Here is a 26644-nt window from a genome sequence, read left to right on the forward strand (position 1 = left end):
GGGAAGTGTAATGTTATATTTTTTAGTGGTTTTCCATAGCAGCCATTTTCCTGATACTGCAATGCAGGTTAAATATTAAAGAATTCAGCCCAAATGTAAACATGAAACTGATTGTCCTCCCACTGGAAACCAAGCTTTAATAGGCCTCACCCTGTTACCTTGTGTCCATTTATTCACAGCAGAGAGTAAAACTAGTTTTAGAGTCATTAATAATGGCCAATCTTCTAGTCAGGTTGACTGAAACTGCTTTTTTCCCTTTTCGTCACTGTGTGTGGAGTAAACATGCTTCTTGTGGCCTGGTCACAGTTTAACAGAAACTTGTAACAGACAGAATTATCTGTAACTCAGTCAGTGTGCCCTACCAGTTCATGCCCCCAAATCTAGCAGAGATTAAATAGGCAATAAAACTCACTTAGTCTGGCTGAATTGCCATTGATAATGTCCATGGACAATTAGGATCAATTAGAGACTGGCAGATGTCGAAAAAGTGCCTGCCCAGAGGGCTAAAGAAACAATCGAATTTCATCAACAAACGTAATGCAATTAGACCAGACAGAGAATGAGCTGTCATGTGCCAGAGCTCTTAAAAACCTGGGATAGAACAGGATGGCCAGAGACAAACAAAGAGTCAAGAGGAGGAAGGCCATCTAAGGAGCTAAAGCACAGATAAAGAAGAGGAAGACCATCTGAAGGAGAGAGGAGGAAGAGGCAAGGGAGACAACCCAGGGAGATGAGATTACGAAACAGAAGCCTCAGTCTGCAGGACGTGACGCTCATGTACCTTAGCATGCTGGCAACTCTGGTGGTGATCCTGGTGGCATCATACCAGGCAAGCAGCAGCTCCACTGGGGCCAAGCTGCCTTACCACATTCCGCTGGATCCAAGAGGCAATATACAGCTCTCCTGGAACGTCAGTTACGCCCTCCAGGAGCTCTACCTGGAGCTGCAGGTGAGCAACCTGCACCAAGGCATCGTTTTTGGCATGTCTGACCGGGGGAAGCTCGTCAACGCCGATTTGGTCATCCTTTGGACTGATGGACACAAGTCCTACTTTGGGGTAAGAGCCAAATTCAGATCCATTCACCTTTGTTAAATGCATGCTATAGAAATCCTCTCCTTAGGCAATGCTTGCTGGTAGGAAAATCACAGTACCAACACCACAATGTTATAGACACCACCCATGTCCTATGAGCATGAGCCATCTTTAGCATAGTAATGTGAGTCTGAAAGGTATTGAATGGATACCCCTTTCAGGTATTTTGGTGTCTGGCAACAGAAGTTAGGATTCCAACAGGAACATGGTTAGAAAGAAGATTCTAGCCCCTTAAGAACATTAATTACAAATATAAAATTAAAATGGATGAGCATATATTTACAGTTGCACCGTGTGTTACAAGAATTATTATAATTGCAACATATAGTACTTTACATATTAAACCAAATTCTCTCATGGTGTAATGACTGATTCGATGGAATGTAAAGCTACGATTTACAACCAGAGCTTACTTGAAAAGCAACAGTAAAATAATGACGATTCATGGGACAAAGACTTCATTGCCATACAAAAGCATATGGATATTGATCTATAGTGAATATTGAGATCATTTGTCTTCACAGGTATCTGTAGCAATAAGGAAATTACCTGTGTGGAATATAAAATGCCAGGCATCATTCAATCTATTGAGTTCTTACACCCGTACATTTTTTTACTACTTTTAAAAACCAGAGAAAGAATCTGTAACAGTAATCATTAATCTAACCTTAATCTTAATTTTACCCACATTTTTGTAATAATAAAAGATGGAAAATATAACATCTTGGGGATCATATAAGAGGTATTTCCTAAATAGAATCATACGGTCATTTTAACCTCTCTGTGATTTGGGTTTGCATTTTTAATGTATCGGATTTAAGATGTTATTGATGATTTATGAAAAACGCCATAGGAAAAAATTAATTTCAAAGAGGTCTGCTTCAGCATAGACTTCTTCACAACCATTATCTGCCAAAAAACACAGTCTTTATTCTTGTCTCTCATTCCTATTGAGCATTTTATAAAAGAATCTGTATGTGGCATTGTAGCATAGTGATAAGGAGCAGGACCCATAAAAGAAAGATTGCTCGTTTGATTCCTTGCAGGGCACTGCTGGTGTATCCTTGGACAAGGTACTTAACACACAATTGCCTCAGTAAATACCCAGCTGTATAAACGGAAACTGTGACCCATGTAAGTGGCTCTGGATAAGACAATAAATGGTAATAAATGTAATATAATGTATGCACTGAGCTTGATGCAATTCACGATGGAGAAATCTGTGCACATAACACCTTCAAAACACTTGCATAATATGGCTTAATACTTAAATGTAAGGATGCATTTCTAACGTGCAGCTCCACCCAAGTTCTCATTAATTGGGGGTTCAGATGTGCTTAAGTTATTGTGAAAGCAGGTTGTGGATCGTATCTCCTGTTGCTTGTTCCATCCAGACAGTCAGAGTGCTGCTTTTACAGTTGAGGTTTATTCCATACTGAGCCTCCCTGCACCAGATCAGATGAACTGTGAGCAATGTGACTTAAGCTGTCAGTGCCACAGCATCAGAGAAACTGTCCAAGCCCTGGAGGAGCGTCTTTGTGTCCAAGGACAGAGGACCACTATTTGTGTTTTAAGGAAAATTCCAGCACCAAAAAATATTGAAGTTAAAGCAAAGGCATTTTTATATTGAGCACAATTCACCTTACCAGAATGAGAGTATTAATATCCTACTTTGACAAATGGATTTAATATTGTATGCAATCCCATTTAAAACAGGATTTAAAATTTTTAAGTAAGCCTCCAAACCAGCTATGCTGCAGGGATTTCTACTTGTGTGTCATCAGAAATTCTGTGATGAAACACCAAGGGGTAGACATGGGGTGTACCGCAGGTTGCCCAAAAAGCCACAAATGTACTTTACATCCAAAAGTACATTTGTGGTACATCTAAGGATATGTAACCCTTGTGGGAGTAAGAGAAAATATGTCCATGTTTTATGTTTGGTTTCTGATCTTTGTTTACATATGTTTGGTTTCTGATCTACATTTACATCCTTAAAACCATTTATTAAAAGAAAATCACATAGCATTCCTCTGGTGCAAGGTGTAATAAGGAGAAGGTACCACTACAGGGAAAAACAGGCAATTCACGCAATGGGAACAATCAGTCAACAATTACAAATACAAGACAGCACATTTTTTGAAAATTAGGATTAAAGGTAAAACACTGAGTAAAGCAATGCCACTTACATTTTCTTCTGCTTTCAACTTGTGTTGAATAATCCCTCCAGGCTTTCTGAGGAAACTAATGGAAGGGTCTGTTTTCCCTGGAGCAGTACCAAAGAGTCTCAGTCAATTTTTATCATTTTTGTGAGATATCATTGGCTCATACTTTCACTCTGAGGATGATACTTTGCATTTTATACTGTAATTGTCATGCTATTGAAAGAAGGTGATATGCTTAAAAAGTATCACATTAGGTTAATCACCTTAAACTGCAAAATCTTCAGTGCCATCATTGGTTTATTACTTAAGGAGTAATTATGGGTTTTCTGGTGCGAGGGGGAGTGGTTTGCCCACCAAATTAGCAGACTGTTTAGCAAAATGGTGCTCTTCCCTTGACCTGCTTTGAAAGCAGAAGGGGTTGGTTTTAGTGCATCTCTTATTTTGCCATGGCATCCAGGACAGACTCTCTTTGTATTTTGTCTCTTCTGGAAGAGAGTACAGATGAGCCCTACAGTGATTTCACTGATGAACACACGCGCCACCCCCCACCCCTCCCCCAATTGCCTGCCCCACCCCTCTCCACAAACACACACACTTGATTTCTTTCAAGCCGACAGGCCTCCTGTCCAACTCTGTGAAAGAGAATGAAAAGTCCTGAGCCGAAACAGAAGGCAGACTCCTCAAAGTTTTTCTGTGAATTTTTAACCATTTGCCCTGGGGTGTTTAAACATGCATTATGCAACTGTTTTTACTCCTGACCATTTGGTACTGTTCCCTTGAAATGAATCTTGAATGGTATTGTGCTCAGTGTACCCAGGAGAAGCTCTGAGAGGGGAGGAATGAAGTACTGGTATTTCCCCAGTCACAATTTTGTAGCTCTGTAAACCGTATGGAGAGACTAACAGGAGGTAATTCATCCTGACAAACTGTCTCTCTCTGGTCAATCCAGGAACCTCAAATATGGGCCTGAGGAATTGGTACACTTTGTCCTGAGCTGTTATTACAACAAAGCTGAAAAGCATTTTGTAATAATATTTATAAGCATGCATACACCAGCCTATTGATTCAAAGAGACAGGCCAAACTGTTGCTGTGAGTCCAGGGACCGTTTTCCTGGGATGTGACATCTGAACACCCTCCCGTTCATAAAACTTCAAATCACTGCATTTATGCACATAGTTTACTTCAATACTATGGATTTCCTGGCCATCCCACAAATAAAGCCAGTGAAAAAAAATGTTTGAAGTGTTGTTCTGATCAGGGAGTTGTTGAGCACTCCATTGATAAGCCTTAGCAACTGGCTGAAACCTCACCTGTCTAAGAGTTATGGATAATTCTACACGGTTACTCCTCCCAGACAGCAAATGTCCTTAGTGCTACCCTTGATGATAAGCTCTCCTTGTGAGAGAACATTGCATCAAAGACCTTGGTTTTCAGGTTCTCCCAAAAAAACAAAAGAATATGTCTGCTGTTCACTACCTACTCTTCCCATTTCTCGGTCCAGGCCCCAGGACTGAACCATATGGGCTACTGGAAGTCTCTGTTGGCTGGCCTACCTGCCTATACTACCAGATCACTTGAACTTATTCATAGTGCCCTACCTCCCAAACACATACCCATGTCTTCCCTATCCTTGTTTCCCTTGACTAGCCTCCAGTTGCTACCCAGATAAAAGTCAAGGCCCTGGCAATAGCCAAGGGCGTGGTTCCTTCTTGTTTTGATTCCATTTGAATAAACTCTATGCTAAGCCACATCTGGTTGTCTGGCTGTTCTTCCCATCTGAGGCTAGACATGCTGAATTTGCCTTTATTTCCCTTACTCACCACCAGTGGTGGTGTAAGCTACAACAACCATCAGAACCACAGAATAACTCACCATCTTCCCTCACAGACTAAAAACCTGTGCTGGCTTCACCTTGGCTCCAGAACTTCGGAATATCCTAATGGACCTATCATTTGTACCCAGTACTTGACAGGTCTGACCGCAGAGTGATTTTTACCATGCATAATAATTTTATCCTTGCATAAGGCAGTTTTTTAGGTCATTCTTAGAACTATGAACACAGTAGCATTGCCCAATGGATGGCTCTTACGGCTCATTGTTCAGCACCATGTGATCACAAAAATGTAAGTTGATTTTACTATTTTTGACTACTATGAGTCTGTATTTGCACGTCAACATGATGCGGCTATATTGCCCTGAGGGATAATTGTTCAGCACTATGTGTATGCAAACAGAGACAGCTACTTACTGCACATACTGTAAGTTTGTTCAGTCAGATTTTATTTTTTGGCTTGATGTTCATTTACTTTCACTGACTTCTTACTTTTTGGATGAAAGCATCAAACATTTTGATGAGTTAAATTAATACCTTAATAAACAACCTCAATATCAGTATTTATTTGTTCCCCGGCATTTTCTCTGTATGTGGACAAACAAAATGTTTATAAACTGTTCATTGAAGTCCACTGGGCAGTTTGGCAACAGTGCCTTTAGGTTCTACTGAGGAAAGTATGTTAAAAAAAAACACATGGATGGACCAAAGGGGTAAAGTGTTTCATGGGCCCCATGTGGGACCTGCATATCTTCAGGATGCCTGGAGTGACAGTGACGGTCACGTGACCCTGGACAGCCAGCAGGACTACTACCTTTTAGAGGCGCGCCACACACCTGATGGCTTCCACCTGCTCTTCAAGAGGCCCTTCAGCACTTGTGACCCCAGGGACTACATCATAGAGGTATGTGAGCAGAAACCTTGTTCTGTGCACAGGTTGACTATTGTATGCTCTCTCAGACTACCTCTGTTCTGTTTCTACATTTGCAATTTTTTGTACTCTGTAGGAGGGCACAGTTCATCTGATTTACGGAGTGCTGGACAAGCCCCTCACCTCCCTCCAGCAGCTCAACCTGTCTCTCATCCACTCTGGAGTTCAACGTGTTCTTCTCCTCCGGCCAGACACCACCTCCCCCCCACTGCCCAAAGACGTTCAGACCCTAGAGGTCCTGGCACCCGCAGTCACCATCCCAGAACATGAGACCACTTACTGGTGCCACATTTACCAGCTGCCTCCAGACATGCCCAAGAGCCATATTGTTATGGTAACATCAATTTCCAGTCTTTCCATGCCCTGTGTCTCTCTTTACAGACATGTTTTGATCATCTCCATTACTCATCTGTGTAGATGGAGCACAACATATTCTTCTTTTTGGTCTGACTCCACTCTTCCTTCATTCTGTCCCCTCCTTCACGCTAGTTAAAGGATACAGTGATACATATGTTATGCTAAGCTTGACCATCTTCCTCATTGAGTAGTAACAGGTGTGCTCTGTCTCCTTAGTACGAGTCTGTGATCACCCCAGGCAATGAAGCCATCGTCCACCACATGGAAGTGTTTGAGTGCGCCCCTCATCTGGAGAGTGTGCCACAGTTCAGTGGCCCCTGTGACTCCAAAATGAAGCCCAGGAACCTGAACTACTGCCGACACGTGCTGGCCGCCTGGGCCATGGGGGCAGAGGTAACTACTCCTATGTGAACTGGTGCATCTGGCATAGCTTCTTATTCACTATCGCTGTCACTTCCATTACAGTCTGGATCCACTGCAGGCATTGTAAAGCATGCACCAGATGCTGATTATTCATCTACTCTGTGTTCTCTAAAGGGCTTTGGTGCTGTTCCAAAGAGAACATGCCCAGTAAAAAAAGACCCTTCACCTTTGACTTATTCTATGATTCTGACCAGTGTAATCTGATGACATCACTGTGTTATCTGAAGTTCATAAAAGACAAACCACACATGTCTGGTGTTAAGTTAATAGATTCCAGATGAAAAATGATGAAAAATTCCAGATAAAAAATAAATGACACTATCACTTTGGCCGTTGGCCTTTCCTGTGGCACTGTCAGTTGGAGGATGGCAATATCCCCATACACCCCTGTTTCAGGTTGCACCCGCCACCTGCAATATGGATATATGCAAGCTTCCCTTGCAAATATTAGTGCAAGACTTGCTGCACCTTCACCCAACCAGGGGGCAAGGGCAGCTCACACTACAACATCGCATTGGGAGCGGCAATGAGGGTAAACATTAGCACCCGGTCCTCCCCACAGAAACAAGGAGGCAAATTCACAAAACCCCAAGGGCAGTGCGATAGCAAACATGCCGAAACACCCAGAAAGTTTGAGGAGATGGCGATAAGGCCCACCATGAGCAGTTCAGTGTTCGGCAGCAGTCTATTTTTAACACAGGCGATGCCAGCTTTGGAGATGTGTACAGGCTGTACAAAGCAGAGGCGTCTTGATGGATAAGGATCACAGCCAAGAACTGGTGCTGAACACAGGGACTCCAATTGGATTACCAAAGAGCAAAATAAATGCAAATCATGTGTTCTGCTGGGTGGCAAACAGAGCTGAAGAGATGAGATTAGGTAGGAAATATTAAGGCCTTATTCATCAGTTGTTGTTTTAGAATTCAGAGAAATGGGTATTATTAAACAGCCCAGAGTATGGAGGTGGAAGGGGAACAGTTATATAAACCCATCCTGATTATCTCAGAGGCTCCCGCTGTCAGGAGAGGGCTGAGTTGCAGACAGTTTAAACAGCTTCAGATAGAACCAATAAATTCGGAAGATTACCCCTGTCCACCAACTGTCTAAACAATTTAATTGCCATTCATGACATCCTAAAGCTGCTGAAAATAAATATCCAGTTTCTGACTTTTGAATAAGCAGGGCTTTTTGTAGCAGCGTGGGACCTCCAGGATTCACACTTAACAAGCAGCAAGTAAGGCTATCTGGAATGTATCCATCTTGCCATACAAGAACACAGACTTTCATAAAACAGCAGATAAATGGGAATAAAACCTCCATACATTCTAAACAGCATGTATATTTTACAACTGGCTGCTCTCAGTGGAAGCATCCACATTTTCATAATCAATGAATGAACACACACAGACACACATGTAACACAGGTAAGCACAGATGTATACACATGTTATGCACACTCCATATTCAGGCTTGCTAGCTTTTGCTGAAAACTTTCTGCTGCTTTTGAGTGGATGATTCACTTGCAGTGGTCCCATGATTGATGACACCAGCGTCACAGTTTAAATATAGATCTCTATGTCTGCAGGCATTCTACTACCCCCCCGATGCTGGGCTGCCTTTTGGGGGGCCAGGATCCTCCAAGTTCCTTCGTCTTGAGGTGCACTATCACAACCCTCTCCACATCTCAGGTGCTGATGTCCCTTCCTTTCTTTATTATTCATATTTATTTGTAGGATGATGTATTGTAGGCATGCAATTTTATACAGTATATAGTCCATTCTACAGTCATACTTACTGAACCTATTCAAGTTAAATCCCTTGCACCAGGGTACCACAGCAGAGCCTGCAACCTGAACCTGCAACCCTCTACTATGCCATACAGCTGCCCTTCTTAACCTTCCCTTTCAGTCTGCTGCACCCTCTCCTTACCCTTGTCCCCCCCCCCCCCCACTGCTGTCACTAAGGTCGCCAGGACTCATCTGGGATCCGTCTGTACTATACACCCACCTTGAGGAAGTATGATGCTGGGATCATGGAGCTGGGCCTGGTCTACACACCAGTCATGGCCATCCCACCCAGAGAACAGTACTTCCAGCTGACTGGATACTGCACCGCCAAATGCACCCAGACAGTATGTACCACTGCAAGCGTTCACAGCTCAGAAGCATTAACAGCAACTCAAAAGTTGAGCTGTCTCAGCTTTAATAATGACTCAGAGTTGAATTCAACGACACAAATACAAACCTATCAGCTCAACAGAGCATTCAAAGCTCTGTTAAACTGCCCAAGGTCAACTGCTGTAACCATGAGGTTTTTAAGAGTTCAGCAACATAAACACTGACTGAGGCAGCGCTTAGACTTTATTGTAACCGATGTCGGCTTGGTGTTTGGAGTTAAACAACACTGACTCCATCTGTGCTGTGCGGGAGGGCGGCATGTGTTTCTGACAGACAGGAAGGGTGATGTGTCCGACTCCTCTCTGCCTCCCCGCCAGGCCCTGCCTCCTGGAGGGATCCACATCTTCGCGTCCCAGTTGCACACTCACCTAGCAGGGCGTGGCGTAAGGACGGTGCTGTCAAGAGGGGGTCTGGAAGTGGAGGTTGTACAGGAGGACAAACACTTCAGCACCCACTACCAGGTAACACAGAAACCCCAAGACTCACTGCTGGATGAGTCATATACCACTAACCTCAGTGTCAGCTAACATACACCCTGGGTTACACTGTAAGGTAACACAGACACACACACACACCAAATCTCACTGTCAGCAACCATAGCACTTGAGTCCCAATGTCAAGCAACAAACCCTGATCCTCACTGTCAGCTAAAATGCATACAAATCTCACTACATGCACATTTGTCACATATGATGAGTTCTGATACCAGGCAGGGACCTGGCACAACAGCATCTCTGAACCATTGGGTCATTCATTAACCCAGACAACAGAAATATGAATTTTCACTCACTTTACACATTTAGCTTGGATTCAACTGAACTTAGAAAAACAGATTCAACAGTCAGTTGAATAAACAAATATTCTGTCACTGGTAGTCTTGTGTATTCTGATGACATGGAATGAATATTTGTGCTTTCACCCTCAGATAATCCGAACATTAAAGAAGATGGTGAATGTATTACCTGTAAGTAGCCACTTTACCTCTGTTAATGAGACCTGGGGCAACCAATGCAAAGATACATTGACCAAATTACAAACCCCATTCCCGGAAAAGTTGGGATAGCTTCTAAAAATGAAATAAAAACAGAAATCTGCCACTTGTAAATTCTCTTGAACCTTTATTTAACCCACAAAAGTACAAAGAAATGACTTTTAATTTTGTAAATATAAACAAATTTTGAATTTTATGCCTGAAACATACTCAAAAACGTTGGGACAGGGGCAAAATAAAATTTTATAGAATATTCAGGTTACACTGTTTTGAAACATTCCACAATAAGCAGGTGAATTGGTAACAGGTGAGGGTATCATGATTGCGTATAAAAGGAGCATCCACCAAAGGCTCAGTCTTTGCAAGCAAAGATGGGTTGTGGCTCACCACTTTATGCCAAACTTCGTGAGAAAATTGTCAATCAGTTCAAAAAGAACATTTCTCAATGCAAGATTGCAAAGAGTTTAGGTCTTTCACCATCTACAGTACAAAATATTGTGAAAAGATTCAGGGAATCTGGAGAAATCTCAGTCCATGTAGGGCAAGGCTGGAAACCCCTGTTAAATGTGCGCGACCTTCAAGCCCTCAGAAGGAATTGCATGAGAAACTGTCATGCTACTGTGATAAATATGGGCTCGAGAGTACTTTGGAAAACCGTTGTCACTTAACACAGTCCGCCGCTGCATCAAGAAATGCAACCTAGGAGAAAGCCATACATCAATTCTATGCAGAAACGCCGCCAAGTCCTCTGGGCCCAAGCTCATCTCAGCTGGACTGAAAGACAGTGGAAACATGTGCTGTGGTCAGATGAGTCCATATTTCAGATTGTTTTGGGGAAAAATGGACGTCAAGTTCTCCGTGCCAAAGAGGCAATGGACCATCTAGATTATTATCAGTGAAAGGTGCAAAAGCCAACATCTGTCATGGTATGGGAGTGCATCAGTGCCCACAGCATGGGTGACTTGCATTGACACGGAGGCGTATATTGCAATTTTAGAGAGACAACTGCTGCCATCAAGGCGATGTCTTTTACCGGGAAGTCCATGGTTATTTCAACAAGACAATGCCAGGCCTCATTCTGCACGCGCTACAACAGCGTGGCTTCATATACACAGAGTGGGTGCCGGCAGTCCAGATCTGTCTCCTATGCATGACACATCATGAAAAAGAGAATCAGACAACAGCGAACACAGACTGTTAAGCAGCTGAAGTCTTGTATCAAGCAAGAATAGACAAATATTCCACTTGCAAAACTGCAACAATTAGTATCCTCGGTTCCCAAATGGTTCCCAAACTGTAATTAAAAGGGAAGGTGATGTAACACAGTGGTAAACATGCCTCTGTCCCAACTTTTTTTTTTAGTGTGTTGCAGGCATTAAATTCTAAATTTGTTTATATTTACAAAATACATTTAAGTTGGTCAGTGAAAACAATGGAAATCTTTTCTTTGTACTTTTGTCAGTTAAATAAAGGTTCAAGAGAATTAACAAATCACAGATTCTTGTTTTATTGCATTTTACAAAATGTCCCAACTTTTCCGGAAATGGGGTTTGTAGATCAAGGCAGAAATTGTCATAGCAGCAATGCTCTGGGTAACTGGGTAAGTGAGAATGACAGTGTTTTTATAGCGATTTTACCAGCATCCTGTTAACCCACTAGTGCCATCACTGGGGTCCTCAGGATAAATAACATTACTGGTTTTTCTCAGGGTGATGTCCTTCTGACCAGCTGTGTGTACAACACTGAGGACAGAAACAAAGCCACAGTGGTAGGTATCTACACACACACACACACACACACACACACACACAGGCTTGTGTTGCAGGGTTGAGTTGTAAAAAAGAGTGAGTGTGAGAGGAATAACCAATCATAATTGGGATAGAACAGGCTGACATTTCCAAGGCACTGAAACTGCAAACCATGGAGCAGGAAGAGCAGACAGCCAAGACCTCTCAGGCAAATAGCATACAGACCCAGCTCCAGCAGTGCATCTGGATCAAGTGCGTACCTCAGAGAACACGATTGGAAAGTGATCAATTTCACCTCTCAGAGCTCCTATTCCCTGTGAACCCATTATATTATAATACCATGAGATTTAAAAAAAAGAAAATTATATTTCATTAGTCTCAACTCCCCGACTTGTGTGGTGACCGAGTCATGCAGACACTTCCTAATGCTTTTAATCTGATAAACAGATGCAAAGGTCATGCTGAAATAACAGTGATCTGGTAAAGCGCATCACGCTCACAGGACCTCAGGGGAACCGGAAGGGGTGGGGGTGGGGTGAGAGATGGCAGAGATAGACTAATATCCCCCTTCTGTGAGCTTTGCAGTCAGGCCTCTGTTTGCATGCCAGATGTTGACCATGCAAGATGACTTAAGCAGTAGAGATCTGGCCAGTCAAGGGCTGGATTTAACCACAGGACTACATTTCACTTAGCTCAGAGAAGCACAGCAAACACAAAATGGGAGATTAGAGAAGTTCACCTCTGTCAGGTTAAAACAATAGACACACACTGCTGATAGCATTATATTCAGCCTGTGCAGAGGGTTTGAAGCAGCATTAGTTCAGAAGCCTCAGGTGTTTTCCCTGTTGGCCTGTCCACAGGGAGGCTTTGGGATTATGGAGGAAATGTGTGTGAATTACGTGCATTACTACCCACGCACCCAGCTGGAACTGTGCAAGAGCCACGTGAACCCCGGATACCTGCAGAAGTACTTCAGCTTCATGAACAGGTACAGGGTTCCCTCCCCCAAGCCCCAAGCCCCCCCCCCCCAGCTGATGTGCTATAGGTATGTCCGCAGTAAACCTGCACCTACCTACCTTACGCCTTATCTCCGATACTCTCAGGTTTCAGGGGGATGACCCCTGCAACTGTGGGCAGACCAGCGTGACTGAACAGTTTTCCTCACTGACCTGGGACACCTTTACCGCGGAGGTGCTGAACTCCCTCTACAACACCGCCCCCATCTCCATGCACTGCAATAAGTCCACAGCTGAGCTGTTCCCAGTGAGTACCAGAGCCTGAGAGCCAGAGCCCAGTGTACCCCGCTGCCTGCTGACCTGCTGCTGTGGGTCTGCCTCCTGCATTAGTCCCACAACAAACAACTTTCTCTTCACCCAACTTAACTAGTTCATTGAGTCATGCTCAGGGATTGGCTAATGGACAAAACTGCCAGGAGTTTCCAAAACGCTCTCGCTTTCCTCATCCACTTCCATTTCGGTTCACAGCAATAAACAAATTAGCAGTCCGACTGTAAGAGCCACAACTGAGGGGGAAAAAAAGGACAGAAATGTTTAATAAGGCATAACGATCATCACCTGTGCTGCCATGTGTGCTCTTCTCCCACACCCCAGTGCTCACAGGAGTCTACGCTCTGCAGGGATGCTGGAGAGTGCGGAGAGGAGCTCGGGCTCACACAAATGCTTGCAGCAGCAGCCACCAGTGCTCGGCTCTACTTAGCAGTAACACACTTGCAGCTGTGTGTGCAGTGCACAGAGAATACTCCCCTCCATTCCTTGCCCTGACTACATTGGCACCCATTCTACCAACCCCTGTGTGCTGACCTGTGTTTGTTTTCCACTGGTCAGGGAGACTGGGAGAAACAGGAGCTGCCCCCGGTCACCAGCCATCTTCGGACACCCCCGTACCCATGCGAGAGTGGCAGGCATCCCCCCGAACGGCCCAGCTCCCCCATGGAGGTGCTGTCCCCCAGCGGGCCCTGAGACGCCTCCCAGCGGTGACTTTAACCCCTGTCTGGCCTCTCTACTGCTCCATGGCTTTACCCACCGCTTCAGATTATGTGTTCTGGCTGGGAGACACAAGGGGCCACCACGCTGCCTCATTTCCATAAACCCATGCAACATGCATTTGCATGATACCATAAATAATGCTGAATAAAAGACATACAATGCAAAATGCATTCATTCAACCTTTTATTGTCCACAAGCACCAACTACTGTCAAGACTTTGTCATTTTCTTCTACAGTTGAGATGTCATTTTCTGCTATGACTACAACCAAACATTAAAATATGGTTGGACTGTCATGTGTTTTAGTTAATCTTTTAGCAAAATGGAGATTTCAGGGACAGTTTACAGTTTAACAAAGGAGTTTGCTTTTATGTTTTATGAGTTAATACCATTTCATAACATTATATTTTACTTAGACAACAGACTGACACTAAGTCTTTAGAAATATGTGTCCAACTTCATTTGCCTCTTTCTACTGTAAAGCAACACCGTTGTATCTAGGTGGGATGAATGCCAGGCCCAGTATGTGTTTGTAATCACATCACTAACTCTCAGTCACAGTGGTCAATGCATGCGTGTGGACAGCTTGGACTCTTTGAATTGAATATATCAAATATCTCAGATGTTTAGCACCTTAGACCCATCAGCATTTTCACACATTCCTGGATATTACTAAAATAAGACAACCAAATCAATCACAGCAAAGATTTATACATGGGGTGTAAAAACTACTCTAAAAGATTAAACTGTTACTAAGGGTAGAAATTATTCCTCTTATCACTGTGAAGTTATCTTTAGATTTTTACAAAAGTATGTGGGGAAGGCATCCATTTCCTCTTCGGCAAATGTCCACATTTCCCCTCTGTCCAAAAACACTGCACTTAGAGGTCATCAGAACACCAGCTAATCTCTACCTTCAATGTGAAATGTTTTGCAACACAAGAGCTTAATTCAGCAGGCAGGGAATGATCATCTTACATTAGTACCTTTGAGGCAAGTATAGGCTTGAGTGCATGCCTCTGTAAGTCAGCTGCTTCATTTAAACTGCAACATTTGACCCAAACTGTTACAGTCATAGCAAAAAAAACACTTATGGAAAATAAAACAACAGCATAGATATTCATAACAAACCCTAGAGGAAGAGATCACTAATGCATGGAAATGCTATGATGAAGATAAAATGTAAAGACTGTAGGCATAATTGCTTTACAAAGCCAGAATCTATTGTTTTGCATTATAACTGAGTGCCATTATTTACTGGTTAAATCCCATCTTTTGTGCTCACATTGACATCTGATTTTCACACAGAAGTTTAATACCTGTGCAACCAAGGTATTCACATCTTTAGAACAAACTCCAGGATCATAGAAAATTAAAAAGAAAAACATACACAAAGAAACATACTAAGACATTATTCCATATCCTCATTGTAAATATGGCCACATTCCTAAGATACCCCAAGCAGATTTTATCCAGTTGCCCTCATGAAAATGTTCAGCACCATGATTAAGACATGATTTGCATGTTGGTACAACATTAGTGCAATGTTGCCTCTAGCAGACCTTGTGAAGTGTGGGCCCAAGAACAAGTCAGCAGACCCAGTTATTTAGAAATATGTGATAGATTCCTTAAAAAATAAAAAGGAGGAGGCATCTAAACTATTTCCAGAGAGAATGAATTTTTGTTCCTTTCTGAACTTTTGGTTGTTTGTAAAATTTTACACAGACGAGTAAGAGGATGCTGCATTTTTTTAAGATGGACTGTGTGTTGAGAGAAATTTCAGCAATATCTGAGCCCTGCATGATATTGGCCTTTTGTGCTGCTTGTTCACAGTTGTTAAAGGGAAGGAATCAAACAGAAACATCCACCTAGCTGTCAGCTGCCACCTTTGGTGTTCAGGCAGCCACAATGGCCAGTTCAAACAAGATCAAAAAAAGATTGTTCCACAGCCACCTCGCTCGCCAGGTGGTCCTTGTGGGTCAGCCCTCAACCGCCCTCCCGCACAGTGCTTAGTAGATGCCCTTCACGCGATTGTTGTCAGGGTCAAAGGGTGACTTCAGATGGGCTTGGGCCTTGTAGACCACACCCATCCGCTCCAGAGTGAACTTCCCGCTCCTCACAAATTCAGGGCTCACCTGCAAGCACATGTGCACACACATGCTACTCAGAGGGTCGGTCACGTGGGCCCAGCCCATGCACTACACTCCGCCAAAACACAAAATGCAATTACTTGTCTTTACACTGTTCGCAGCTCAACTCTTTCAGAGAGGACGCCTGGCATTTTCTCTGCATGCAGCCACAGACATCAATGCATGATGCGACTGGAAAGTCTGGGGGGAAACAATGTCTTCTGTTGTTGTACTGTTTCATTGTACCCTCTCCACTTACATCTCTGGCAGTAGAGGGCGAACAACCTCAGATATGCTGAGCATTTCTGCCTCACTGTTATGAAACATTTAAACCAGTTCATTCAAGTCTCAGTGTCAAACAAATCAAGTGAAATGAGTCCTCCTGCTCGTGGCTCCTGTTTCCCGTTTGTATAATTAAATTTCTACAAACGAGCCCCAGGCAGACCCAAACTGTAACGGCTCTGAAAAATTAAAATCCAAATGACCCCAAGACTGGATGCAGCTTTAATGAATTTGTGTAACGAGTATAGGGGTGCACTTGAAATTAACTAGGACTGAGGAGGAGAACCGAATTAACTCTCACTTGGCCTAATGTAACCTCTGAGACACACAACAGCCCCTATTTGGCAGCCACCCAGCCTCAGGGGGCGCTACACACTACCTCAGGTGGGGGACATCCGGTTTAACCAACACAGAGTATCCTCACTTCCCTCATTCTTACTAGTCTCTCTCTCTACTCCCCTCCTGAACTCCACTAGAGGTGAGAGGTCACCGGTCCCCAGACTTTTGGGCACTATTGCCAGATTACACAGCAGGCTGCTATGGTGAGCCATAGTTACACACCATATAAGGCAAAGGAATCTGAGATCTCTTGGGATCCTAGAAAGCCATTTGCACAAACCACCAGCCAATAGGAAACCGAAATTAGGGTTGACTAAAGGAAACTGATATAACCTAAGACAAAGTACAATAAAGTGATACAAACCAAAGCTATTTTCAGACTGAGTTTAATGCAGAAAAATTAGCACATTGTATTACTCTAGCATCTTATAAAGAGAACTTGACAAGTAGGTGGTGTGTCCGCCTGGTGTGCACTGTTTTGAGGGAGAACGAGAAGAAAACACAGCACAGCACAGCTCACTCAGCTTATCCTGGTGGCAGTAAGATGTTACATCTCCAGATCCTCCCCTGTCAGAGAGTATCTGCTCCTCTGTCACTCCTCATCATGCTCTTATACCTTCCCATCTCATCGCTCTGTTACTGTGGTGACACACCAAGGTCTCATCTCTGTGAACTTTTGGTCGCACACATCAAGGGCTCTGACATCTGAAATGCTTGCCTAGGGTCAGGGTGGCCACGCTGAATGTAAAGGGGATAGATTAAAGAGAAATGAAGGCGTTTCTTCCCCTGTACCTTACAGAGATACATATCTCTACTGAGGATAACGGCACAATTAGTAAGAATAGGTTGTGTCCTAACACTAACCTACAGTCAAAAGTTTGGACTCACCTGATTAAGATAATGAAAAAATATTTTTTGGCTATTTTAAAAAATCTAAAATATAAGATAGTTTTGATTTGTTTATAACACATTTTAGATCACTGCATAATTCCATTTGTGCTATTTCATAGTTTTGTCTTTACTAAAACTGTTGGAAATAGTTCAAATAAAGAAAGAAAAGTGTGTCCTAACCCTTGACTTTGACACCTTGAACAGGGATGGGGGAGTGCGAGTGTGCTGGGTTTTGCTAACCCCCGACTTGGTGAGACCAATCTGTGGGATGCTAGGCCAAAACGACTGACAGAGTCTCACAATGAACGGTTGTGGATACTAACACTGCATCAATTTTTCTGCACCAGGAGTTTCTACTCACCACTCCCCCATCAGGATTACGGATGTAGCCATAACCAATGGTCTTATCAATGGCAAAGCCATAGTCTGCTCGACGCACGTGGCCCACGGGCTGACCGTTCCTGAAGATCGCCTCCAGGCCGAACATGGGTACCTTCCTGCAGTGAAAAGATGTGTTAGCTCCATTACCCATCAGCCCTCTGGCAGACCCATCATAGAGACTTGTTTTTGCATCAGCACTCACTCATCTATGGTGAAGCAGATGAGACGACGATGCAGCCCGCGTGCCCGCTGGGCCTCTAGTGCCTCCCGCCCCAGGAATGGGACAGAGCTCTTCAGCTTACAGGTGAAAGCTAGCCCTGCCTCCAGCGGAGTGTCATCAGGCCTCAGGTCTGCGTGCCAGTGCCTGTATCCTAGGGACACAAGCTCTGAGAGGTCACATCAAGTTTGCAAGCTTTTCCCAGCTCTGTTCATAGAGCAAGTTAATATAGACATTTATACAGAAGCTACTTCCTGCAGTTGTGTTTGAACAGAACATTATTCAGCTGGATACTGCTGATGCATTAAGATGCTGTGATCTGCCTTTGTCTGTCTGTGGAGAGATTACCCACTACATCTAGCATGACTAAGCCCCATTTACCCACCATACAGCTTGGAGATAACATGTTATGATATGTTTTGTGAAGTTGTGATGCTGTGATGTCTGAGATGGTCATACATGACATCAAATTGAGATGCCCGGCCTGAGGAATGTCAACACAACCAGCCTGCATTAGTCGACTGAAAAAACAGAGGAACCTTTTCAGCGAGGGACATCTTCCACTCAGTGACCATAAAACAGGCCACCTAAAGGTGCAGGGATGTTGCATTGTGTCAAAACAGAAAACTCACTTTAAAACCTGCAAAATATAATGTGAGCAATCTTTAAAAGGTTTACAGGACTTTGCTGGCATGGTGCCCTTAAGCAGCACATTTCAGCCACTTAAATCTGTCACTGACTGCCACTGCGTGATTTCCAGAAGGACTCTAATATAACATTTTGTGCATTTTTTATATTTAGTTAGACAGCTGTGATCCAGTCGTGATTACCAATCTACAAAGAATTTCATGTTACTCACACAATATATAATTGTTCTGTATGAGTTATTGTGAATAAGCTGCTGCACGAATTATGATTGCCCTATATTCTTAAAAAAGCAGACTAACAAAGGAAGACCCACTGAACAGAAAATTCCTCAGTGATTTTCAACTAAACTAATGAAAGTATGTATTTTTCCCCAGACAAAGCAATTATCTATAAAGATTGCGGAATCATTAGTAGTCTTCTTGATTAGTTATTTTTCAGAACTTTGAGAATGATTTGCCATTCTGTACAACTTCGCTCACAAGGATGCCGATTTTCTTTTCTCATAAACTGTCTGTTCATTTTGATAAACAATCGGTCACATTAATGCTAATCCATTAACCAATGCCATAACATAGGATGAATCTTTGTGTATATAAAGGTCATCATCAACCATCAATCAATCATCCAGCGCCATTGATATTACTACATTTTAAACAACTAAATTACACCTATGCTCCCATGAATCACATACTGTTATTCTCAGGTGAAGCTGACTCTAACTGTTTGTTCGGGAAACTTGTTCCTCCTGTCTGTTTACATTTATGTGGAGCCTGCATGTGCAAGTGCACTTGACCTTTTCAGCAGTCAAGGCTGATCTAAACATGGCCCAGGGTGTGTTCTGCTGTCTGCATCCAGCTGAGGCAAGAACTCTGACAGCACAATTGCCACATCATCATCAACATCAATGAGAGACAACTTCAAGACACCAGTGGTCTTTGTCACTATTCCTAAATAATAATTGTGATAGCAGTATTCCGAAAGCAAAAAAAAAAAAACATCTCTCTCTAGGGTTGGAGTTTCAGTTGGGATGTGGGGTATGTTGACTGACCTTTCTCAATGCTAAGGGAGTCGATGGCTCGGTAGCCGGCATTACAGACTCCGTGCTTTGCCCCGGTGGCCATGACAGCCTGGTAGACTGGCACACAGGACTCCCGTGGGACGTGCAGCTCCCAGCCCATCTCCCCTACGAAGGACAGACGCATGGCACGCACCTGAGGGGCAGTGGAGGGATTTCCAAGGTGAGGGGTGAATGGGTAATGAGAGAAACACAAGGTGGGTGGGTCAGTGGGGGTTTTATGGGGAAGAGAGTGAGAACATGTTTGAGGTGGATGGATAAAAGGTAAGAAGGTACGAAGGTAAGATAACTCTTTATTGATCCCCAGGCAGGGAAATTTGGGTGTTGACAGCAGCAGAAAGACAGGCGAAGAAGTACAGATAAAAATACAATAAAAAATACAATGCAATAATATAATATGCTATAATGTGTAATATAGTAATAAACAATAAAAAACAACAAATAAGCACCAAACTGCAGCCCTTGTATGTGGTGGTACATTGTTCAATCTCTACCAGCTCCACTATCTGCAGGGTTTCCCCATCCTGCTGCATCAGCCACATCACCTGCCGGACCCAGCAATGTGGCTTTATTGACAAGCTGAGATCTACTCAATCACCCCTTCTCCCACCACCTCCACCCATCTGTTAACTCTGCACTCCCCTAGTTAGGCCTGGCCTTCAGAGGCAGGTACACTATAGTCCAGCTCCTCTCAGCTCCTCTCAGCTCCTTCTCTGCCTCAGCTTCTTCCACAGATTACACTCAGTTTCATCTGCATGACACTTCAGGGAAAGTCTTTAGTTTACCAAACCAAGCATTCATCAGTCAGACTTACTGAGCATGTGTGTTCTATGTGCTAACACTTTTCCTGTATTAAATATCCAAATACACACTGACTACGTCTGGTAATCTTAACACTCATTGAAACTGATACTGTGGAAATATATTCAAAAATGATCATATAAGAGTAATGAAGCTCCCCTGAGGGAAGGCAAAACAAACTGCCTGTCATTGCTAGTGGAACACTTTCAAATAACTCTACGGCCAGACAGCTGAACAAAGACAAGGAGTCACTTGCTTGTTTTATGAATGTGGCAAACAATACATTTCAAGGACTCTCAATTCATCCCTGTCACACAGTTCATCAGAGAAATGCTCTAAGGAATATGGCCCTTGAAATGGCCTAAACAATCACAAAGACATGAGCCCTCTCAAGGACACATGCATACACCACACACCCACACACACATCCACAAACCCCCCCCCCCCACACACACACACACACACACACACACACACACACACACAACTGTAGAAGGACATGCACAGACACACAGACTAATGGGTACATTCATTAACCCTTGACTTTAGACTTCCTGTTGAATCATTGTGCATCTTGGGACTGTGCAAATTTCCAAGAGTGGGGAGAAAAAAACAGAGATCCCTCTCTATTTGTATGAAAAATAAAAACCTACAAAAAGCTCAGCAAATTTATACAGGAGGAATTGAACAGGAGTGGGCTGTTACTGCTCGTCAGAAGTCAACTGAGGAAAAACTAACCAGATGACCTCAAATTACACCGTGTCAAATTCCTGATTGCCAAGGAGGTCCTGGCTGAAAAATGTGCCCCTGCCTTTCTGCTTGAAACTCCAATCACAAAACATGATAAATTCTAAAGTAACCAGCACTGAGGAAATACTAGTCATGCTTTTTGCTTGCAGTTGGCCCCACATGCCGCTGCTGTTGCCAAATCTGCTACTGAGACCATCCAAGCCAGCCACAGAGAAAAAGAGAGGGGGCTGGCAGCAGAGAGACATAGGGCACTAGAGAGAGCGGAAGACCCTTCCACTGTACAACTAATATGTAACACTACATAGAGAGACCCTTCCACCTGCAAAAGAGAGATAATGGGGTGCTGGATAGACAGAAACATTGGCACTGCACATCTAACATGAGGAATTAGACAGAGACTGTTCCATCAACTGTGCAACAGAGGGATATGGGAGACTAGAAAGAGAAACCTTTCCATTGCACATAACAGAGGCTGGCTTTACACACTGTGAGCCAGCCTGAGTCTGGTCAGAGCTGATATCTGTGACAGATCTGGCTGCATTATGCTGATGATTCCTCCGATGTTTTATAACTGAGTATGAGGAGCCATCGGCTGTAAATTCTTCCTCTACTGATTTCACATCCCTCCTCTGCTCCTCCCTGCAGCCTAGCCCCTGGCTCTCCTCAGCACACCCTGCCCTGTTCTCCCTCAGACACACACCAGCGTAACGACCCTCTCTTTTCCCAGAAGTCTCAGTCCTGCTGTGTGGCTCTAATGAAATAGCAGCTCCGCAAGGCTCAGCTAGAAGAACTTTATCTGATTCTACTACAAGCAAGCATTAGTGCATGTTAGGGGAAGACTGCTCAGGGGGAGAGAGTGGGACAGAGGTACGGGCCCTGATTGCATGTTATCCTTAGAAGTAGTTGACACTTAAGAAACTGCTCTGTTTTTGTGATTCTTCAGTACATTTTTTGGCAATTTCAGCATCTGCTGAGCTCATGGTGTTATTTAAGAATAATAAACAAGTAACTTTTGCTTAAAATTCTTTACTTAAATCGAAATACACAATACACTGGCCTTAGGCTTGATCTGGATGTTAGAAAGATTGAAAGAGGGAGAGAAGGGAGATACAGTAAAAAAGAGAGAGACAGAATGTGATGGAGGTGTTATGAGAAAGGAAGAGAGTGAGAAAGGTTGACACGCTGAGAGAGACGGAGAGAGAGAGGGCTGGGATGTGATGATTGTGATATGAGAGTGCCACTGTCCTCAGAGGAAGTGCATTAGGGCAGACCATCTGTCCAGCGCAATCACCCACAGGTCTCTAAGCACATGGCAGGGTGCTCTGGGGCTTGGTGCAGATGTAGACCAGAATTCACACAAGCACAATTGAGCTCAGAGATCCCACAGAGGACTCACAGCACAATGCTTACACGCACGTTCCAGAGCGGCTGCGCTCCTGCAATGTGCAACGGCAGCATGTCGCAGAGATAAGGAGCAGGCCTCCTCACCTAGTGGTTGCAGGTTTGATTCCCAGGTGAGCTGCTGTTGTTCAACCTTTGGACAAGGAGCTTAACCCAAATTGCCTCGGTAAAATATTCAGCTGCTGAGGTATTGTAGTCTGGACAAAAAAAAATTTCCAAGCAAAATGCAATGCAACATTTGAACCTTCAGTATTCAGTCTCTCCAATTAATAATGACACAATTGACATCATTCATGATGTTTCACTTCAATATTATTATATTATTGCGTTAGCAAACAGACCAAAACCATTACAATTTACATTTTACATAGAATGATGTGAAAAAGTATTTGCCCCCTTTTTGATATTCTCTATTATTGCCTATTTGGAGCACTGAATGGCTTCAGATTTTCCATCAAAATATAATATTGTATAAAGGGAATCTGAGTAAACACAAACGGCAGTATTTTAATGTTTATTTTGTTTCTTCAGTGAAAATAGTTAACATACACCCATATCACCCCTGTGGAAAAAGTAAATGCCTGCTCTTATTTGCAGAAATGCTTTAACTTTGACAGATTGGTAGGTCTTCAAGCATGAACTGTTCTTTTCAGGTCCTGTCACATCATCTCTACTGGATTCAAGTCAGAACTTTGACTAGGCCACTCCAAAACTTTAATCTTGCTTCTTTTAAACCATTCAGATGTGGACCTGCTTCTCTGTTTTGGATCAATGTCCTGTTGTATCACCCAGTTATGTTTTAACTTCAGCTCATGCACAGATGGTTTGGACATTCTCCTTAAGAATTGTGTGGTACATAGCAGAATTCATACTTCCTTCAATGATAGCAAGTCGTCCAGCTCCTGAGGCAGCAAAAATCCCCATACCAACACACTGCCTCCACTATGCTTCACTGTAGGTATGACGATCTTACAGTGGAATGCTGTATTCGCTTTATGCCATAGGAGGACTTGCATGTTCCCAAAAACTTCCACTTTTGACTCATCTATCCACAGTATATTATCCCAAAATTCTTGGGGGATCATCCACGTGGTTTTTGGCAAATGTGAGACAAGCTTTGATGCTTTTCTTGGTGAGCAGTGGTTTCCCCCTTGCTACTCTTCCATGAAGCCCATTTTTGCACAGTCTCTTTCTTATTGCTGAGTCATAAACACTGACCTTAGCTGATGCTAGAGAGGCCTGCAGTTCTTCGGAAGTTTTTCTGGGGTCCTTTGAGACTTCCTGGATGAGGTGCTGCTGTGCCCCTGGAGGCAAGTTGGCCACTTCTGGGAATATTCACCACTGCTCCAAGTCTTCTCCATTTGGAAATAATGGATCACACTGTGGTTCGGTGGAGTCCATGAACCTTAGAAATGGTTTTGTAACCCTTTCCAGACTGATATATCTCAACAACTTTTTGTCAACTTTGATTGTTTGACATTGTGTGCCTGTAGAAGCTTTGTATTGACTACTTCTCTCTGATAGTAAGGTTCAATATATATATGCCATTTAAACTCAACAGGGCTGGTTGCAATCAAGCCTGGCTGTGTTCAGTCACCTTAAGGGGCAATTACTTTTTCACAGGGTCAATATGGGTAATTGGACTTTTTTTAAATGAATGAAATAATGATTTAAAAACTATGTTTTGTGTTGTCTCAGGTTTCCCTTTTCTAATATTAAATTTTATTTGATGATATGAAACCATTCATTGAGAGATACATGCAATAAAAGAGAAAATCTGGAAGGGGGCAAATACTTTTTTGTGCCACTGTATTCTGTAATTCACTAATACAAACAGATGCAACAATGCTTGTATTATTGGAGCAGCAGAGTAAAAGCTTCATTGAGGTCAAATCCAAAAGCCAAAATCAGTACCCATGACCTTGAGACCATGCATCCACTGCCTCAAACTCTACTCCAGACCACAGCCCACTGTTAAATATAGTCCTCTTAATACCTCTACTGACATCACTCCATGTTATTCACTTATTCACCTTATTCATTTTAAAAACAGGCTTCTGAGCAACACAGAGTAACTAAACAAAAAATATTCACAGTGGTGTCCACACTAATTTTAATTACTATCACTTGGAGTTGATGTAATGAGCTGAAAAGAAAAGCCGAAAGATCAATAGTTCTTGTACAGTACCCTTTCACAAAGAAAAAATGCAAATATGTCTTAGGAGAACCAAATCAATATCAATTAATTGACATTACTTGCCCTTGCCACTACACATGATGCTAATCATTGGCTGCTGATATGTCCCATCTATTAATTACAAAAGCAAATGTATGGAGCTCACTCAAGGTATGAGGTTTACAGTGTGTGGCTGTGTGTGTGTGTGTGTGTGTGTGTGTGTGTGTGTGTGTGTGTGTGTGTGTGTATTTATGTATGTCAGTGTGTGTCTGTGTGCATGTGTGGGCTGGAGTGAGACTCACCTTGTGTCCTGCAGCCTTCACCACCTTGTGAGTAGAGAAGGGGAAGGCCTCATTGCTCAGGTCTGTGTCCAGTACCTCCTGCAGCAGGTCTCGGCTGTGGGCAGCAAGACACACCTCAACAAATGAATCAGTCAGTATCTCAATCAGTCCTTCCGTGTCCCTCAGCTCAATTATGCTAAACAATAATGTGCCATGATGATTCATTGCAATTGCAAGGGTTACTTCAGCAAATACAACCTGAGAAACGTTTTGCTAAGCCTTAGAATAATTTTGCAAAACTGTTCAAGTTACTCCAAATTCAAGTCAAATAGCCCTTGAATGCATTTTTTAAGCAAATTAAGATCATCTATGGTATCTAGAAAAGTATACTATATACTGAAATACTGGTCAGGTCACACTAGACATGCACTGACATTGACATTAACGTCACTGGGTCATGAAGTGTGCCTACAATGTGCAAATATGAATTGTAAATATCCAGTTTGAGCACTATGCCCTAGATTACCTCATTATATGGGATGGGTGATATTATTAAAGGTACGCCTGAAGTCAATGGACATAACTTTCCCTAAAACTATTAGCTGGCACACAGGCGGACTCATCCATCACTCCCTGCTGTGCCCTCTCAGTGTCCTCTTCCCCCCTCTCTCTCTCTCTGTCTCTCCATCCCTGTGACTCCGGGAGAGGGATAATTCATTGCAGATGAGACACTCATCTCTGCAGGCAGAGGCTGCCCCTGATACGGGCAGCCCTGTTCCCCATTATTCGCCCTGACAGGAGCATGTTATGCACTTTGAGGTTGGCACTCGCTCAGCGCTCTCAGTTCCACTGCAAGTGGGCACTAAGTGACGGATGTTTACAGACAGAAGAACCTCTGTAAACATGACACTACATTAATAAAGGTGAAGCACAGTCCATGTAGCCACTTTACCTTTTTGTCATAATTGCCATGGCTGCTAAGGCTGACATGATGCATAAAAGGCTGATGATTGCATAAAAGAAATTTTAAAAGAAAACCATCCCTCCACTGCTGTTATGGAAACCATATCAGTGCAGTCATAAATTAGAAGTTGTGGTAAATTTATGTAAGCTGGCATCCAAAGTGAAGAATTGCTAGTTATACAGCTATATTCTGATTCTTCTGGCCCATTCGAAATGAGTTCCAAAGTCACGAAATGCACAACATATTCCCTTGGAACTCTAAAGTGGTTCAGGAATAAAATTATGTGGATGTGAAAGAGTGCTGAGTTTTGTGTTGGACGTGTTGGACCCAGAGTGCATGAATGCATCAGGATGTGCATGTGGAGGGGGTGTGGACTGCACAATTACTGGCTCCAATTAGCCATTTATTTAGCCTGCTTGCATGGGATCAGAGAGATGTAATGACATATAATGAGGTCACTTATCCCAGACGGCGGGGCAGTGGCAAACACAACACCGCTGAGGGCTAATGCTACAGCACTGGATACCAGCGGCGTCGTTAGGACTGATCATCTGGGGCTATAGCCCCGAATATTTTAAGCCTAGCC

At 43.2% G+C, this 26644-nt stretch overlaps 2 protein-coding genes across 3 annotated transcripts in view; one reads left to right on the top strand and one right to left on the bottom strand.

Annotated features, from left to right (window-relative positions):
- Positions 1 to 730: 730 nt before the first annotated feature.
- Positions 731 to 13734, top strand: dbh (dopamine beta-hydroxylase (dopamine beta-monooxygenase)). Its single transcript, XM_036528519.1, has 12 exons — positions 731 to 1057; positions 5849 to 5995; positions 6099 to 6356; positions 6596 to 6772; positions 8388 to 8490; positions 8767 to 8933; positions 9297 to 9440; positions 9905 to 9943; positions 11679 to 11738; positions 12579 to 12706; positions 12822 to 12981; positions 13563 to 13734. Exons 1-12 carry the CDS (start codon positions 731 to 733, stop codon positions 13695 to 13697), a joined length of 1845 nt encoding a protein of 614 aa, XP_036384412.1. The 3' UTR covers positions 13698 to 13734.
- A 1986-nt stretch (positions 13735 to 15720) lies between these two features.
- The window catches only part of sardh (sarcosine dehydrogenase), a 50168-nt gene continuing 39244 nt past the window's right edge, over positions 15721 to 26644 (bottom strand). For both annotated transcript variants that reach the window (XM_036528517.1, XM_036528518.1), the window contains exons 18-22: positions 25116 to 25209; positions 19659 to 19821; positions 17948 to 18116; positions 17726 to 17861; positions 15721 to 15858 (exon numbers count right to left, since the gene is read on the bottom strand). In XM_036528517.1, coding sequence (XP_036384410.1) covers positions 15733 to 15858; positions 17726 to 17861; positions 17948 to 18116; positions 19659 to 19821; positions 25116 to 25209 — 688 coding nt within the window. In that variant the 3' untranslated portion in view covers positions 15721 to 15732. The remainder of the gene's footprint in view (positions 15859 to 17725; positions 17862 to 17947; positions 18117 to 19658; positions 19822 to 25115; positions 25210 to 26644) is intronic.

The sequence above is a fragment of the Megalops cyprinoides genome, chromosome 5 (genome assembly GCF_013368585.1).
Source record: "Megalops cyprinoides isolate fMegCyp1 chromosome 5, fMegCyp1.pri, whole genome shotgun sequence".
Taxonomy (NCBI): domain Eukaryota; kingdom Metazoa; phylum Chordata; class Actinopteri; order Elopiformes; family Megalopidae; genus Megalops; species Megalops cyprinoides.

Coding starts and splice junctions, on each gene's coding strand:
- dbh (XM_036528519.1), top strand. CDS start 731: ATGAGATTACGAAACAGAAGCCTCAGTCTGCAGGACGTGACGCTCATG. Junction 6,357..6,595: donor CCAAGAGCCATATTGTTATG/GTAACATCAATT, acceptor CTGTCTCCTTAG/TACGAGTCTGTGATCACCCC. Junction 6,773..8,387: donor CCTGGGCCATGGGGGCAGAG/GTAACTACTCCT, acceptor CTATGTCTGCAG/GCATTCTACTACCCCCCCGA.